The 19,436-nt window shown below is 42.9% G+C and overlaps 1 protein-coding gene across 1 annotated transcript in view; it reads right to left on the reverse strand.

The window, feature by feature from the left end:
* The window catches only part of LOC129334357 (paralemmin-2-like), a 154,515-nt gene that overhangs the window by 13,307 nt on the left and 121,772 nt on the right, over window positions 1–19,436 (reverse strand). The window contains exons 4-5 of the mRNA XM_054986424.1: window positions 8,640–8,754; window positions 2,845–2,866 (exon numbers count right to left, since the gene is read on the reverse strand). Of these exons, the coding sequence (XP_054842399.1) occupies window positions 2,845–2,866; window positions 8,640–8,754 (137 nt within the window). The remainder of the gene's footprint in view (window positions 1–2,844; window positions 2,867–8,639; window positions 8,755–19,436) is intronic.

Consider the following 19,436-nt stretch of genomic DNA (forward strand, 5'->3'; position numbering starts at 1 on the left):
GTCATGTGTAGCTTGGCCCCGAGAAAAAGAACTTTCTTTTGGTGAATGACCTGCATGCTATTTCCCTAGAGCTAGAGCTCCTGCACAAGTGGAAACCCAAGAAAAAGGCTGCATCAAGTCAAACTTACTGTCATTCCCACTTGTGTTTCCACTTGTTTGAGATCTCGGACAACCAATTTGGGGCCACTATAATATGTACGGAGGAAAGTGCTGAGTGTTGCTGAAAATATTGCGCAAGTGGAACTGCAGTAAGTCCATTCATGCTTTTGCTTGCACTTTGCTGGATCCAAACAAAAAAGGAGGAACGTATATTAAATAAATAAAAATGTAAATTGGTTATTAGAGGCTATTTGGATGGTTATTCTTTCATATTTTTATGATGTACTGGTTTTATGTTGTTACTAGAGATGGGCACGAACAGCAATACGAACGGAAAAAAGCCACGAACGGCCCAATCTGCTGTTCGTGAACAGGCTGTTCGTGAGGCCCCATTCTAAATGAACAGGTGGTCGTTGCAAGCCTCGTTCATTGCTGTTTGTTGCTGTTCGTCAAGCCAGACAGTCTGGCACCTGCAATCAATTCCCTTGGCAACTTAGGCAGGGACTGTCTGAACTCTGTCTGAACTCCTGCTGTTGCCCTGGAAACTCCAATCCAAGCCCAATTTAGCTTGATAGGCAGGTCTTCCTTTTAAGTGTGGAGCTCCAAATTTGTTACAACAAGGGAGCAAAGACCAGAGGGGAGGGGGGCTCCCAGTTCTGACTTTGTGGAGAGTCAGTTGCTGTTGGCATTTTGATAGAGAGAGTGCATTGGAGCTTGAATTTTCTTTGTGTGTGGTGGGATAGGGATCTACCTTTTCAAGTTCCAGGGCTGCTGCCAGGCTCTGGGATAAAGCTGTTATTTATTATTGGTACCTTTCCTGGTGCCTGCTCAGGTCAGGTTTCTGGGAGTGGTGCAGTAGAGATCTTGACTTGGATGATGGCTGGAGGAGAGCCTGCTGGCCCCCATGAACAGCCAACCACGAACATGTTCTTGAACCACCATGTTCATTGTTGTCCGTGAGTCCCTGTTCGTGGATGGCAACAAACAACGAACATCATGTTCATTTTTTCCCCTGTTCGTGCCCATCTCTAGTTGTTACCTGCTTTAGGCCCCAGTTTTCTGGGAGAAAGTAAGGCAGGTCTATCAATGTTTTTCAAAAATACATTATGGACTCATCTTGTTCCCTGTAAAATCTCCCCAGATATTATGTTCTTGCTATCTGAACCCTTCCTGGAGTGTGTGTCACAGCTGCAGTGTTCTGGGACATATCATACTGCTCTCTATGAATCTATGAGCAGCTATGGACCACTACTACAGCTTCACAGACTGCAATTTTTGGAGCTCAGGAAATAGACCAGATCAAATATATTTATTTTACAGATGAGTGCCTTAACACAATGAGCTAGAAAAATTTCCTCAACATATTCTTGAAGCCAGAGGCAAAGTTTGACATGGAATTTACTTAGTTTAAAATGGCAAATGCATGCACAGTGCTGGCAATTGTGAATGGCATGTGACGGGGGAAATGAGAACCATACATGGACTTGGAGCAACTTGAAAAAAGGATGGGGTAAAATGTACTAGACAGATTTAATATAGAGAGATTACAATGGCTGGATTTTCCTGCAACAAGCTCAGAGGTGGTAATTGAGAAAGGTTTCATTGATGACTCTATTGACTAAACCAATTAAAGATTGCAGTGCAAATAAAACCCAACAAGCTACAATAATGTTGTAATGACATTTCACAGACAGAGTGGACAAACCATCTGGTGCAAATATTTGTGACTGGGGTGACAGCATGAGAATATTAAACTGATTTTCGAGAGATCTTTGACATATGATGGCTTTAAGAAGGCCAGTCAGGAATTTTCCTGCAACAAGCTCAGAGGTGGTAATCAAGAAAGGTTCCACCGATTAATCTATTCACTGAACCAATTAAAGATTGCAGCGCAAATAAAAACCAGGAAGCTACAATAATATTGTAGTGACATTAAATGGGCAACTGACCCAATGTCACCCAGTGAGCTTCCACGGCAGGTTGATGATTCCAACCTGAGTCTCCTGTATCCTGAGTCTTCTAGATATCCTATATATTGATATACAGCCATCCAGTTACATAGAGTTTCCCCACATTAGCCCAGAAAGATCATTTCTGTCCTTGTGGTATCTGTGTAAAGGAATCTCCATGAAGGAGATTTACTTGTGGTCCCCGGCCCTAAGGAAGTCCGCTTCGCTTCAACCAGGGCCAGGGCCTTTTCAGTCCTGGCCCCAGCCTGGTGGAATGCTCTGTCAATGGAAACCCGGGCCCAGCGGGACATATTATCGTTCCGCCGGGCCTGTAAGACAGAGCTGTTCCGCCAGGCGTTCGGTGATTGAAGGGGGCGGTGCCATGTCGGCCTCCCACCTTTGGGGTGGGGGAGGGTTCTCCCCACCACTGCACTTTGTTAATTTGTTTTATTATTTGTATATTGATTTTAGTTCTTGTTTTTGTCGATTTTAACTGTTCACTGCCCAGAGCCCCTGGGGATGGGCGGTATATAAATTGAAAAAATAAATAAATAAATAAATAAAGGTTGGGGAGCTGGAGTTAAGAGGAACAAGGAGATGACATCAACTCCTTTCCTCAGTCTGCAGAACAGAAAGGAGGAGCAATTTCACCCCCCCCCTTTGCCTGCCCTCACTCCAGTCCACCAATCCGCACATCTTTTATTCTGTGTGCGTCCTGCAACCCTGGGAATCAAATTCTTTGTTCTGTGCACAGAGTATAGATACACATTGGTAGTAGGAAAAAGGAAAGACTTACCACCATCCTGATGTGAGAAACTCTGAAAAGACAAAAATCTGGAATCAGTTTTCTTCACATCATATGAATTGTATTTATTGTATTGTTTTTATATTTAATTTTATTTAACTGTATTTTCTTTATTTATAACCCATATTTCTTAACGAGACTCAAGGCGGATTACAAATGATTTCTTAAAAAATGCAACCAGACAGCATAAGACATCCAATAAACACTGCAATAAGACTAGGATTAAATTAGATTTTTATGAATTATCTTGAATTTTAATTTTATGGTTCCGGTAGTTGCTTTTCAAGTACAAAAGCTCTCACTACAACCTACAAAGTAGAAGAATGCAACTAATATTAATTAACATTATTATAACAAACATTGGTGGAATGACCTTCTTCTATTGGCTCCTCTGGATGTTGGTTAGAATCCAGGGAGCCTCAACTGACGAATGATGCATCTATTGTGTGTCTGATGTGATCTTCATGGATTAGATGTTTAGTACTTTGTGAAAGATGTGTATTAGGAATGCCATTAGACCTGGAGGAAGACCCTTGTGGTTGTCTGTTCCGCAGGCCCACACACTGAGATCATCCTGTAGGGCAATGATATTCTAGTAGTCCATTTATGTAGCCATTTATGAAGTTTGTGTTTGTGTGGCTGAATACAACAGGGTTGTTGAACTTTCTCTTGTGGCCTGGATTTCTGTTGCACAGTTCTATGTCCCTTAGAATCCTTAAATAAAACAGAGAATGTTCTCCTGTTCTAGCCAGCATTCTGCTTTCAATGGTGTCAACCAAATGTGCCTAGGAAGCTGAGGAATTGGATGCCAAGGTAATAGTTTTTTTCTGTTCCCAGCATTGAGAAATTGGCCCTGAGGATGGGCGGTTTATAAATCGAAGTAGTAGTAGTAGTAGTAGTAGTAGTAGTAGTAGTAGTAGTAGTAGTAGTAGTAGTAATAATAATAATAATAATAATAATAATTTGCAACATAGAATTTTCATTTTGCTGTCTCAGCCAGTCACAGTGGACAGAGCCATCCTTTTCAAGAGTCATCCATGATAATAATTCTTAGTATTTATATTTAGTCTTTTGACTGTTCAAAGTGCCCTCATCTATTATTTATTTAAATATTTATACCTGCTTTTTCTCTCCAGCAGGGACTCAAAGAGGCTGAGAACATCGTTCTCCCATCCTTCATTTTATCCTCACAACAAGAACCTTGTAAGATAGGGCAGGCTGAGACAGAGAGACTGGTCCAAGGTTACCAGTGAGCTTCCGTGGCAGAGTGGGGATTCATTATATCCATAAGACAGATGGGAAATGAAGCGACACGTGAAGACTTACAAATGATGACTTGCCTAAGGCCACTGATCAGTTCATGGCTGAGGAACGAATTGAACTGGTGACCTCCGGATGTAGAACCCCTACACTAGCACCAGCTCTTTGACTAAGGGCCATCATCATGTTAGTTGTAATGAATTATGTAAGTTAAAATTTTATGGTATGGAGACTAGAGATGGGCACGAACCAAAATACAAACCAAAGTTCATCATGAACTTTGTGGTTCGTGTGCCGGTTTGTGGTTCGTGAACCGGCAGTTCAGGAGAGCTCATTTTTAATTAACTGTGACAGATTGCTATGATTTTTAGCGTGGTTCATTTGGTTCATATTTTGGTTCATCACTGCAGACAGCTTGGCACTGATCAATCAGTTTCCTAGCCAACTGGGGTGGGGGTGGGTGGCTGGGCTTTCTGCAGAGGTTCTGCTGACCTAGAAGTGACAGTTTCATGAACCAAACAAACCACTTCACAAACTGGGCAATTTCATGCTGGTTCATGGTTCGTGAAATGCTACGAACCATGAACCGCAACGAACTGCCATTTTTTTGGGTTCGTGCCCATCTCTAATGGAGACATATTATGGACAGATCAAAATTCTACTTGTTTCCTGTGCTACTTCAGTTGTTCTGGATCTCTCCAAAAAGCCTGCAAACTATAGCCAGTTGAGGGTGTGGAGTACTATTTGTCAGAAATTCCCAGCTACCGTCTCAGTACTACGATCACCAAGGTTCCCTAGCAAGAGAGAATCCATTTGCGTGCATAGTCTAGGTAAGTCCTTGGTTCTCCTCACTTTTGGACTGGGTTTCCTGCTACAACAGCAGGTATGAACTTTAAAGAAACACTCCATTATTAATTTAAAGAATCCCTCCTCCCAACAAATCTGTCCAGTTGTTGATATATTTGCCAGAAGCTCTTCTCTGTGTTTCAGAGATGGGGTGAGTGGCCAACAACTGTGCCATCCTGAGCAGAGCTGTATCTTCCTAAGTAGAGGTGGGCACAGACTGAAAAACGGGCCAAAATTTGACACAGACTGGCCCAGTTTGGCATTCATGAACAGATGGGTCGCGGGATGTACATTTTTCATGGACGCGACGACTTTTCGGCTGGTCTGTCGGTCTGTCGGTCCATGAATCCAGATATCCCGGCACTCAGCAATCAGTTCCCTAGGCAAAATAGTAGAGTCACCTGCAGAGCTTCTGCTGCCTTTGGAACACACCAATCTTAGCCCTGACAAGCCTGACAGGAAGCTCTAGCTGCCAACCAGAGAGCTCCCATTATTCTCTATGAGAGCAAGCAGTATATATAACACTCAGCACTGAGCCACAGTTTCACTTTCTAGCTGGCAATTACTGAGGGAGGAACTGCTTGTTGCGGGAGTTTTCTGGGATTGTGCGAGAGGGAGGCTTGGGGCTTGTGCTGCAGCAAGGCCTGGGGAGCAAGCTTATTGGGTTTCCTCAGCTAAGGGCTCACTCTTCTGTTTAATATATTTTTATTCCAATTCTTATTTGCTTGTGGGGCAGTGGGCTAGCCTATGGCCCTGCCCCAACCCAGTCTCAGGGCCGCAGGAAGGCTCTGGGTGCAAGCTTATTGGGCTCCTTGAGGGCTCACCCTTCTATTTCATTTTTTCCCTTTCAATTCTTATTTGCTTGTGGGGTGTTGGGCTAGGGCAATGCACAGCTTGCTCCCCCTCTTGAAAGTCTTCTAAGGACCTCTTGCTCCTAGAGACAGCTGCTGCCCCCACACCAGCGCAGCCTCCGTACCTCCTCACAGAGGTCCGACTTCCTCCATTGGTGAAGCTCCTCATTATGGAATGTAATGCTGACGTGCAATGGAGATCTGCCAATGCCTGGCTGTCCACATCTGCCTCCTTCCAATTTTTGTCTGTCCCCCACAAAATCCTCACTTTCATCTTCCTTTCCACGTGTCCCCCCAAGAGTCCTGTCTTTTAGTCTCCCCATGCCCAGGTCTGCCTCCTCATGATGATTTTTCTCCCTCCTAGAGTTGGTGCTTCCAGCCCCACTCCTTCCCCTCATAGATTAATTCTGTCCTCGCATCCTTTAAAATAATATTCTCTCCAAAAAACATCTCCTTGACTGTCCCCTCAAAGAGTACTTCTCTCCCTCCTTATTCCTGCCCTAGAGCAGGTTTTCTGCTCCCAGGAACTGTCATTCCACTCTGGGGGCTGTCATTTCATTCTCAGAGGAAGATTATCCAACTCAATCCAATGTTTTAATAGCAACTTTTAGGTGCTGCAAGCCAGTGCAATTCAATTGGTGTTTGCGGCTTCTATTCTATCTACTGGAAGTTTTCTGAGGGCTGCTGCTTTGGGGGTCTATAACTTGGACCTCTGAACTGCAATCTTGGGCAAACTTGGAGGGTCGCTGGAGGAGAGCCTGCTGAAGACTCACTGCGAGTTTGGCATCTCTAAGTGCAAAGGGGTTGGTCATAGGGCCCCAAAAGTGACAGACCATGGACTGATGAGCCGGTCCGTGAACTGGCGGGTCTGTGAAAAGTTTGTGGTCCATGGTCTGTGAAACACGATGGATAATGGACCAACAGTCCATGTTTTTTCCCCAGTCCATGCCCATGTCTATTCCTAAGTCCTTTGAAGAATGGCACTATAAAAGACAGATAGTGTCTTGCCTCTCACACACTATTTTGAGTTCTGGACACCAGGTGAAGAATTTTTTAAAAAAAAATTCACAGAGCTTTGGTGACAATTAGTGCTATTTCTTGCTTTTATAGCTCTCGTTTATAATTACTTGTTAAAAAACCTTGTTAGTTGCTGTTTTGCTATATGGTTATTCATGTTGTGATTGTTATTGTTAAATAAATAGAGAAGCAATAACCTGGAGAAGTCAACCATATTGTCTGGAGATATGATTATGAACCAGTGGGCTGTACTGGACAAAACAGGATTCAGGAGACCCAGGCTGAAAGTCCCCACAGTGCCACGAACATTTCTCACCCTGAGTCAGCAAAACGTACTCAGCCTTACCTATTTCACAGATCGTTGTGAGGATAGAGTAGGGGAGAACCACTGGTGCTGCCCTCTAAGGTTGCAACCCCAATCGGGAAAAGTCCTAGAGATTTGGGGGTGGAGCCTAGGGAGGGAGGGGCTTGGCGAGGACCAGAAGGATGTGATTCCATAGACTCTACATTTCAAAACTGCTATTTTTTCCAGGGCAGGGCTCATTTTGAGGGGGAACACGCAGGAACGGAGTTCTGGTAGTTCTCCAAAGGGATCACATGTCAGGTGGCCCCGCCAACCTGATTTTCGGCCATTTTGGGCCCCTTGAAGCCTGGATTGGGCCCGAAATGGCCTGGATCGGGTTGGTGCCAGGCAGGGGAACCCTTCTTTGCCCGGCACTGACCCAGTCCCGGCCGTTTCAGTTCTGATCAAAATAGTCAGGATTGGTCCTGAAATGGCCCAAATCGGGCCTCTGATGGGTGGTGGATCCTGACCATTTTGGACCCCTTTTTGGCCATTTTCAGCCCCTTTTTGCTATTTTGGGCCCAATTTTGGCCCTGAATGGCCAGGATTGGGTCCCAAACAGCCAGGATAGGTGATGTCAGGGAGTGTGGCATATGCCAATCAGTTATGCTAATGACACACTTTTGGTGATGTCAAGGAGCATGGCATATGCTAATGAGTTATGCTAATGAGTTCCTCCAGCTCTTTTTCTATGAAATGACCTCTGCTCCAGGGTAACTGATCTTTGTAGTCTGGAGATTAGTTGTAATTCCAGGATAATTCCAGGCCTCAATTTAAGGATAGCAACCCTACTGCACTGAGCAACTTGGGGGAAAACTGAAGTGAAAATGTGATAGACAGGGAGACAGATCTGTGAGATCTTTCATTGCTGGCCTGTTTGTATCATTCTGCAAAAAGAAGAAGAGGAGGAAGAGGAGGAAGAGGAGGAGGAGGAGGAGGAGGAGAAGAAGAAGAAGAAGACAACAACTTTCCCACCATACTCTTCAGACTGGTTTTCTTTTTTCTACAAATGTTCAAACTACCAATACAGCTAAGTATTAAATACTGCCACTTACTAAATTATGGATTGCTTCTCAAGAATTTTAAACATCTAAACTAGTAACACAATCCTGCATAAATATGTGATACTAACAGTAGATTCTCTACCCATAAGATAGTATATAAGTCACCAGAATATCTGCACTTCATAATTAATAATAGGAGGATTCATCTTTCAGTGGGTTTGGGCGTGTAAAATCATCATTGCAGCAACTTTAATTCCAAGCAACCTAAACCTTTAACCTTTAACATTAACGTTAATAACATTTAATAGTATTTAAGACTGTTAATATTTTAAAATAATCTGGCCTAATTCTCTTTGAATAATTATTGTATTTAATCTTAAACCTTTTGAGGTCTTGTAATGTGCATGGATTTAACATCTCCTTTGACTTTTCATGCTTTTTAAAAGAACATGTATCAATTTGTACCTTTTGGAAGTCCTCAAAGGATTTCTCTGTCTCCTTTAATTTCTCTAAGATGACTCGCTCTTTGGCAGAAATTTGCGATTCTTCACTTTCTAGCTTCCCGATTTCTTGTTCCAACCTGGAAAATATATTTAAAAACACCTTACCTTCTTGGGGGGAAACACATTGGAGGGTATATGCTGTTTTAAGCTTTTTTTAAATGCTTCATTTTGCCGGCATAGACCAATACCTATCAAAGTCATCTATGAAATGGTTAGACTTGTCAGTTTCATAGTCCTGGAAGTTTCACTCCATATACAGAATTAGTTCACATATGCAGGGCATGTACATCTGCTGGATTCTTTACATTTGATTAGTCAACACTTTATGACTGCTAAGCAGCTAACCACTCTGAGAACAGCGCTGCATTTATATGATGACGGATGGTTCAGAAAGTACCATGACAGAAATCCTTGTAGTACAAGCAATACAGTACTTACTCAAATGCAAGACTAGTTTTCCCCCAAGGTATGCCAGCAAAACAAAAGATGGAGTCAACTTTGCATCCCAGTTATCGTTATAGTCCAATAACATTTTTTTGTGTTTAACATTTTTAGGGGGGTTGTCTTACATTCAGGATTGTCTTCTGTTCAAGTAAACACAGTAATGGCCTTATTAACACATTCAAAAAATCTGATTGACACATGCTGGATAATGAGGTGTAAAATGGACCGTACCATTTCAGATTGTAGGTAGAGGATCTTGGAGTTTCACATTTTGCAATGCTCCCTTATGTTAAAAGCTCTCTGCAAACAGAAGCCCAGAACAGCAAGGCAAGGTGGCTGGGCGTGGGGGGAGCAGTAGCATTTTTTCCTGTTTTTTTCAAGGAGTTTTTAAAAAGGTGACTAGGTATTCAAAACTGGAATCCATCCCCTACCATTTGAAGTGGTGCCATCCATTCTAGCATCTTGACATTCTATTCCCTCGTTCTCCTGCCTATCTAAACCATACCTACTTCTAATACCAAGTGAGCTGCAAGTCTCTTCTAGGACTATAAAGCAAGCCTGCACACCTGGTAATCCACTAATGAATGAGGGTATGCCAGGCGCTTCATATGAAGATTTACCGTGATTTGGGGGCTTGGTGAGATGCAAGTTGGGCAGCTCTGGACTTAGAGGCATCCAATCATAACATTATATAAATGATCCACGCATACATTTCCACCAAAGAGACATTCACACAACAGGCTTCACCACAATTCACAAACGCACCTTCTGCTTACTACCGTTAATTCATAGTGCTTAAATCCATTGGGTTCAGCTGGCATTGCTTTTTATTTATTTATAACATGTATATGCCACCTCTTCAAATAGTTGCTCAAGGCAGCATACAAAGTAAAAACACAATAAAATAATAAAACAGCATAAAGAATCCAGGCAGAATCTAAAAACAGTATAAAATGTTTTGCAGACTAAAACAGTCCAAAGGACTGCCCCATAAAATACTTAATACTAAAACTAAGAACGTAGAACATAGATAAACAACACACTTTCTGTAAAACAATAAAGGAATAAATTAACATACACAGATTTATCTGCAAGTAAGGATAGTATACTGTATCATTAGAGTTCCCCATTTGTTCATATTGCAGGTTTTTGGTCAACATTCTTAGGGGCACTTCTTGATTTAAGATGAAAGCGGATTAGAGGTTTTAATACTGTACATTTGGAATATCCTGTAGTAAAAGCGTTAAAGTATGGTATGCCCATTTTTACTTGCTTTTTTATTCTCTTTGCTGTCTTCTGAAAACTACTGGCAATGTCCTTTTCTTATGTATAATGAAAGTCTAGAAACCTGACCTTCCTACAACCTGACTTTGAACACAAAAAATTAACTTGTAAAGCAACCACAACCTGACAATGCAATACACCATAAACAATCTCAGTAATAAAGGGTCTGTCTACAGACATACCTTTTCTTTGGACTAAAGCCTTCAAAAACATTGAACTGTACAGATCCTTCCTTCCTCCTGGCTTGTCTGTAATTGTCATCGGACACCTGACAAGGAAGAGATTTCCTGATTCTTGGCCCTTAAGTGCAATTCAAACCGGATCTCCAAACATAGTTAACACTCAGTCAAACAATCTAAAACTGGGTTCAGACAAATTCACAGAGCACCTGAGTGATTTAACAAGGAGGGAATCCAAAGGGATGAGATTACAGGCAGTATATGAAATACATGCAACTGATGTTGTCAAGCAAATGGCAGGGCAGCATTTAAATGTGAACTCAAGTTTTATTTCCTTCTTTCATAGGAGAATATATGCAAGTGGGTCCAGCACTTATGTATACATGCAGGGCCGGATCTAGGGTTGCTGGCACCCAGGGCAACCCTAGTCCGACCCCTCTCGTGCGCACACAGCACGCGTGCGCTCCCGGTGCTTCGTGATAACGTCATTTCTGTGATGTCATCACGCAGGGTGGAGCATGCTGCCTGTGCGGTGTGCTGGCGGAGGCAGTGTGCAGGGCTGGGAAGCTGCCTGCACCATTCGCCTGCCCTGCAGGACAGGGGGCAGCTGGCCGCCCCCTGTCTTGCGGGGAGACGAATGGCATGGGCGGCTTCCCAGCCCTGCATGCTGAATTTTGCCTGCCTGCAGGACAGGGGGCACACGGCAAGCCGGCCGCCCCCTGTCCTGCGGGGCAGGCAAAAGGCAGCGCAGGAGGCTGGGAGGCTGCCCGTGCTGCCGCCTGGACACTCCTGGCTGCTGGCAGCTGCTCTCGGCGCCCCCTCCCTGGCAGTGCCAGGGGCAGACTACCCCCCCCTGCCCCCTCTCGATCTGGCCCTGTATACATGTGGACTTTCTGGATAGGCCTTTGTCAGAAAGATGCATTGGACAAGGACTATATGCTACCTTGCTGGGTACTGTCTGCTAATACAGACATATGCCTACTAGAGAGCTTTCCACATTGTTAAACACGCTGTGTAAATTAGTTATGCTTTGTTTCAGAAAGATTTCATCTCTGTGCTTGGCTTCATGTTTGTTTTTCAGATTTTCTGCTAACATACCATATTGTTATTTTTTCACTGAATGTCATAACAGCTGTTCATTATTGTAGTTTGCTCGGTGAACATCCTAGCTGTTGATCATACTGTATTTTCAATTGCACTGTGTAATCTGCCTTTGATCTTAGAGGAAAAGAGAGACTATAAATAAATAAATTAAATAAATAAATTACTGCTTTAGATTTAATATTTTCATCAGTATATATGAGCCTATCCAACTTCATACTTCTATTCCGATGTGGACTAATTAAAGCTTCCCAATTCTTTATTCATAATCATTAATCTGGGTTACTATCTGGATTACTACTATACACATGAAAATGAATTGGAAGGAGGGGGAAATATCAGTCTTCTGACTTTTTGAATAGAATATATATTCCATCTTTTTTCTGCAAGAAGAATACCAAAGGATAACTTATTTGTATCGAACAATATTGAATAAGTACCCTGGAAATCAAAGCATCCTAAGGAACCCCTCCATCAGATTAGATAGGGTTGCCAGGCTAACAACAACAACATTTGATTTATATACTGCCCTTCAGGACAACTTAATACCCACTCAGAGCGGCTTTACAAAGTATGCTATTATTACCCCACAACAAACACCCTGTGAGGTGGGTGGAGCTGAAAGAGCTCTGGAAGGTCACCCAGCTGGCTTCAAGCGGAGGAGTGGGGAATCAAACCCGGTTCGCCAGATTAGAGTCCTACACTCTTAACCACTACACCAAACTGGCTCTCTAAGCCTGTCAATCAGATGGAGGGTTGGGGGGTGAGGGGTTGTGATATCATTACATCACTTCGAGGTACAGTTGCCAACTTCCAGGTGGTGGCTCCTATCTTCCAAAATCATAACTTATTTCCAGGCAATGGAGATCAGTTCCTCTGGAGAAAATGATCTGCCTTAGAAGGTGGCGTCTATAGCATTATACCCAGCTGAGGTCCCTTCCAACTCTTAGAGCAAGGCTCAGTTCAAAGGTTACAAACATGTGGTAAGGAGGCCACTAAAAATGCTTTCACACGGTGATAGTCCACATGCCTCACTCAAATATTAGAATTCTTTAAAAATGACAGCAGGCATTTAAACAGGGGCGACCCTAATGTTTCTAGCCAGGAGTATTTAGGGAGTGGAAGTATATGAGCGGTGGAGACTGGGGAAAATGGCATTGCACAGTGCTCTAGGAATTTCCTATGGTACGAACCAGAGATGAGGAGAATTCTAGAGTATCACACAATTCCTAGAGTATTCCTAGAGTATCGCACAATGTTGTGAGTAATGTCATGGTGTTGTGTGATGCTCCCCCCATTTTGTCTCCCACTGTTCCACTGAGTGAGGATGGGGTGGAAGGTTGCTGCTGTGGCAGGTGACGTCGTAAGCCTAGGTGACCCAGTAGATTCTATATACCAGGACTGAGGACTGTGTATCTCGCCGCTCATTTTATCCTCAAAACAACCCTATGAGGTAAGTTAGATTGAGGTCACACAGCAGAGCAGGGATTTGAAACCAGGTCTCCCAGTCATAGTTTGAGACTCTGGGGTTTCCCCCAGGGCGTTATTGCATCACTTCTAGTCCCATCTTGTTTTTGTTTATCCCCTGTCTTCTGACATTCCCTCGAGCCATTAATTTTTGCCTTGTATTTCTTAAGGTTTTTTCCTGGTTCTTTTGGAACCGCTTTCCCCCAATCTTTTTCTAGAAATTGGATCTGAGTCACTTTTGTTGGCATTTGAAAGGTTTCTTGGGCTTTTGTTGGTTATTCCCACTTCCCAGCTATTTTTTTATTTAAAAAAACACTCCCTGACAGCCAGGGCTTTTTTTCTGGGAAAAGAGGTGGTGGAACTCAGTGGGTTGCCCTCAGAGAAAATGGTGGTGCGGAGGGCAATCTAAACTCCCCTCTGTCTGGAGATCAGGGGGCAGGGCCATTGCCATGTGACCATTTTCAAGAGTTTCCGGAACTCCGTTCCACTGTGTTCCAGCTGGAAAAAAAGCCCAGCTGACAGCAATGTACAGCTATAAGACACAACTGCACCTTGATATCCAGTGGCATGTGCCACTATGCTTCCTTTTTTGGGGCTTTTTGACATTTTATGGGTTTGGGTGTGTGTGTTTATTATCTATTTCAGTTCAACTGGGGACTGACACAGAGTAGCTCCAGTAGCCTGCTTCATTATTCACCTCATCCAAATCAGGTTAAAAAACCCTCCTTCCTGATCGGCTGAAACACCCAACAACTGCTGTTCTGCCTTGTCTTGATTGACCTTCAATGTATTAATTCTAATTCAAATAATTAATATGGGCATTTTATGGTTAGATGCTGCTTAGATAGTTGGATGCTGGAACCTAGGGCTTTATTTCAGTGGGAATGTGGAGGAATGGAGTTCCGGCACCTCTTGAAAATGATCACATAGCTAGTGGCCCCGCCCCCTGATCTCCTGACAGAGGGGAGATTAGATTGCCCTCTGCACTGCCAAACAGTGCAGAGGGCAATCTAAATTCCCCTCTGTCTGGCGATCACGGGGCGGGGCCACCTCCATGTGACCATTTTTGCCAAGGGCAATTTAAACTTTAAAAAACTCCTCCCTTATTCCAGCTGACCCAAAGTGACATCATTGTGCGGTCTTGTTCCACCACTGAGTTCCACCACCTCTTTTCCCAGAAAAAAAGCCCTGGCTGGAACCTATGTACAAAATATTGTGTAAGGTAGGGTTACCAGTCCCCCGGTGATAATTGGGGATTTCCCGCTCCCATCTTCCACCCCCCGACAACACTCATCTGGCCGGTGAAGGGGAAAGTTGCAGGAACAGGACTACTGGGTGTGCTCCTGGGGCAGTGTGATGATGTCACTTCCTGGGACTGATGTCATCACATTGCCCTGAGAGCACTGATATGGGCTCCATTTGGGGTCCAAATTGGCCCGCTGCAAAGAGCGCATGTGCTCCTGTGCCTGTGCAAAGACGTCGCCTGGAAGCAACATAACTGGAAGTGACATCGTTGCACAGTCTCCCATCCAAATGCTAACCAAGGCTAACCCCTGCCTAGCTTCCCAAATCTGATGAGATCAGGCTTGCCTGGGCTATTCAGGTCAGAGCACTGAGGCTCTTAACAGTGAATAAATTAGCCACAGGGCTATGGCTGACTCTCAGATTTGATTAATGTATTTAATAGAGATTGCTCATGGCCAGTCTTTTTAAAATGAAACTATTAGTGCAAACCAACAGCATAGCTATGTTGCACTTAACTTGTAAATGTGCCATTTAAATAAGTTGAGTCAACCCCCCCACAAGAACCAAAAGCATAAATTACAGCTTGTTTGTATTTACCTTCCCCCCACAAACCTTTATTGCTTTGCAAGCAAGCAAACGATATCCATGCAGAGTTAACTCTAGCTAACACGTTGTTCAAAAGCCTACCATATTAAATTGCATCTGCTGTAGTGTTGATATCACCTAGAGAGATTCTAATGTCTAAGGGGGAAAAAAATCCCTAACAGCATTTCTAAATTGAGGAACTTGGGCTTTGTGTGCTAAAAATATAACAAGTCACATCAGGAAGTAGAAATAATTTTAAAGGATTTGCATCACCTTTGGAATAAACCAGGTATGTACAACACAAGACTGCCCTTAAAAAAAAAAAACCCATTCAGCCTCTGCAATGAAACACTGTGTCAATTTTGGATGTAAATCCTACAGCAAGAATAAGGGGTGTGTTTCTTTTTCTCTTTCTCTTTGCAATTAAAAAGAAACGCATAACCACGAGTACAGCCTGTGCATTCAGCATATCACAATAAGGAACTGTGTTGTGCACCAGCACACTGAATCACATTCTGTTTAATTATCAGGTTCATAGGACCACTTAGCAACCGCTGTTCTTGTATCCAGATTTATAGAACCATTTCATGAATTGCATGAAGAGATCCAGTGTGGTGTAGTGGTCAAAGTGTCGGACTAGGATGTGGGAGACTCTAGTTCAAATCCCTGCTGCCTTGGAAACTTGCTGGGTTATCTTCGGTCAGTCACACTCTCTCAGCCTAACATACTTCACAGGGTTGTTGTGAGGATAAATTGGAGGAGAGAAGAATGTAAGCTGCTTTGGATCCCCATTGGGAAGAAAGACATGTATCGCAAATAGAGGCGGGCACAAAAAGGGAAAATGGCGGGTCATTGCAGTTTGAGGTTTGTTGCGTTTCACAAACCACGAATTGCCATGAAATTGCTCGGTTCGTGAACTGGTTCATTTGGTTCGTGAATATGTCACTTCTGGGGCAGCAGAAGGTCTGCAGAAAGCCCTTCCCACTGTTGCCTAGGAAACTGATTGATTGGCGCCAGGCTGTCTGCAGTGATGGATTGAAAAACAAACCAAATGAACTAGCCTAAAAAATCATCACTGTTCATCAGAAATGCCCTCCAACGAACCACGGGTTCGTGAACCAAAAAAAAGAAAAAAAGGCCTGGTTCGTGATGAATTTTGGTTCATATTTCGGTTCATGCCCATCCTTCCCCTACTCTGAGGTAAGTGCTTCCTCCCAAAGCGTATGAAATTGTCTCCTGGACTGGGAAGCCTTCAGTAGTGTGTTTGTGTCTGTAACCTAATTTTCTTTATTGTCCCACCCTTAAGGAATGTATAGGTTGTCAGGTTACCCAGCCAAATTTAAGTAGAGGGAAAAACAGGGGTTTACATTTCCCTTAGAAATGAAACTGGCACACAAGGCTTGTTGAAGTTTAAAAGATAACAGAAGGTTTATTCACAGGTAGGTTGGATAGGTGGAAATGTAGGCAGGTACTTAAAAGCTTCAGTAAGTAGGCCATTTTTGTACAGATTACGTCACTTGCATGAGGCACAAAACAGTTGGTATGATTGAGTTTCTTATGGTTACTGACTTAGGTGAGAAGATTGATGTTATCAGACTTGATCTCTTCAAAGTGCAGTTCCTCCTTTGTCACCCCTTTTCAGATCAGGTGCTCCAATTTATGCACACACACAGCACTCCTTCCTTTTCACAGCAGACCTTAGGGTACTCCACTGAGGTAAAAACCCTTCGGATATTGGGCAGGAGTTATACCAAAGCTGTAACCCTGTTCCTTTGGTCGAAGGGGAGATTCCTTTCTACCCACTTCCTTGGCCAACTATAAGTTCCAGATTTCTTGAGTCTCAGTAAAATTTAGGGCTGGCTGTTCCACTCTAGTACTTGGACTAAAAGTACTTCATAAATGTTGTATTTTCACAGTAAAGGTACTCCTTTCCCTTTCTTCCTCAGACAGAGGACTTCCAGTATGACCCTCTCTGGTCAGATGCCAGGCTCTAACTCCCCACTCTTGTTTTCTCTCTAACTGTTAACCTCTTCTTCTGTTAGCACCAACTGTCAGCTCATCATTCCATTGCCAACTGCCATTCTTTCTCTGGCTAGCCATGGAATGGGGAAGGGACATGTCAGTTATCTGCTGCTGTTTCAAGCCTTTACCTGCCTCTTGCTGGAGGCAGCATTTGGTTGTCCTGACATTTTTATGCTGATTCCATCACAGCATGGTATGAAATAAAGTTAAAAAATTACATGAAACCAAACACAGTTGGCTGTGTTGGGTTCCATGGAATTTTTTTTTCAGGTAGAATTTTCTTTATTTAAACTATAAACTATAAACCGTAACATAATAGCTATAAACTATAAACAATAAACATAGAGAATAAGAAAAAAACACAACATTCTAAACATAGGACACACTAACAATACATATATCTATATAATTAAAAAGAACCCCCCCTAAATTACACTACAGGTTGAGTTTCAATTTTCTCCGCAACAAGTATATATCATTTCTAGAGTCACACTTATTCTAGGTTAGTCACAAACCCCCTCTTTTTTCTATTGTTCATGTCTCTGAATCCATAAATCTAGATGTCATCAAATCCTTGTTATCCATTTCATGCAAAAAGCCTATAAACGGTTTCCATTCAGTCAAGAAGTTAACTAATGTCCTTTCTCTGATCAATGCAGTAAGTTTTGCCATTGACACGAACTCCAAAATGGAATTTTTAAAACTTCAATTTATACCATGCCTTTCTTCTCAATGTGGATCCAAAGCAGCTTACATCCTTCTCCTAGCAACCAGTGGGAGACCAGAGCTGGGAGTAGGGACATGGAGAGGCACCATCGGTTCTTTTTCAAATCCCCTATAGTTTATTATTAATAATATTTATTAATTGAATTAAGAGCAAATGAACCTATCTATCATAGTCAAAAATTATTTTATTTATTGATTGATTCATTCCATTTTTATATCACTTCTCTTCAATTAAGATCTCGAAGTGGTTCACAACAATTTCAACGATTAAAACAGTACAAAAATATAATATTTAATACAATCACAATAAAACAGCCTAATACAAATAATTAAAAACCACTCTAGTCCCAACCCCAGCCTATAAAACCCTGCAAATAACCTCAAAATTTCAAGTAGATAAAAATGCACAGTAATTTGTTCAGCCTCACAAAAGAATATTGGATTGCAAAGGCATGTTGGAATAGTTCTGCCTTACAGAGTGTCCAAAACATCAACAGGTCTTGCTGAGCATGAGTGCCTTCCGACAGTACGTTCCATAGGGAGGAGGGTTCCCTCTCCCAGTGAACCCTGGGAGCTATCATTCTTCAGATAGAGAATTCTCAGCACTTACACCAACAATGCCAAAAAAGGGCAGGCTGAAGCCCCTTCTTCCCCCTCATTGTGGTCTCAATGTGAATTGGGGTCTCAGGCCCTTAGGAAATGTTCTCTTGTACCTGACATGCGATTCTCTAGGGGCCCAGATAACACATGTTAAACATTGTTACATGTAGTTCAGCTCTAAACTAGACATGGGCATGGACCAAACAAAAATGAACCATGAGATTTGTGGTTCGTGGATTTTAACAGACCAAAACCCATGAACTGGCATGGAATTGGGGCCAGTTACGACCCAGTTCGTGGTTCGTGGGGTTTAAATGCCCCTTTCTGGCTGCTTAGCAGCGGCAGGGAAAGGGGCATTTAACAGTTTAAAGGGCCCTTTCCTGCTTTGCAAGCAACAGGTCCCTTTAAACTATCAGCTGGCAGGCAGGGATTCTCTCCCCCCCCCACCGCCGACTGCCAGCTGATAGTTTAAAGGGACCTGCCAGTGGCTGGTTATATTTTTGGGTTGTATTTTTGGGTTGTATTTTGGTTCATGCCCATCTCTACTCTAAACCCAGAAGAATCAGAGGGGTTAGACTACAGTAAATTTGCATAAGATTGCCCTGTTACCCTCTTTCCCCATGCCTTTCCCCCAATCCAATTTGTCCTCAGCCCCATTGTGTTGATTTTTTTAAAGCAGGGAAATCCTGATAAGGGATCTGCAACATGTCTAAATTAGCCCTAAAAATGTAAAAGCATGAATGCATCAAGCACAAAAAAATTGCATCAAGCAGGTAAACTCATTGGAGCTTAAGCTTGCTGGCCTTTTGTTGCAGGCAGGGGAATCTCCTGCCCCCAGCTCTCATTGTCCGCCAACACTGCTGCAGTCAATTGAAGGAAATTTATTTTTAATCACCATTGGCAACAGTGTGATGTCACTTCCAGGAATAACCAGGAAGTGACACCAGCCTTCTCTAGGAATTGCTAGAAACTCTGCAGTTTTAAGACAGATTACCAAAGTGATCAGAGGCCAAACATAGGACAGACCCATTTACAAATCCTAAGCTCCTTATGATATATGGTTTTATGCAGGGCTTTTTTTCTGGGAAAAGAGGTGGTGGAACTTA

The sequence above is a fragment of the Eublepharis macularius genome, chromosome 8 (assembly GCF_028583425.1).
Source record: "Eublepharis macularius isolate TG4126 chromosome 8, MPM_Emac_v1.0, whole genome shotgun sequence".
Taxonomy (NCBI): domain Eukaryota; kingdom Metazoa; phylum Chordata; class Lepidosauria; order Squamata; family Eublepharidae; genus Eublepharis; species Eublepharis macularius.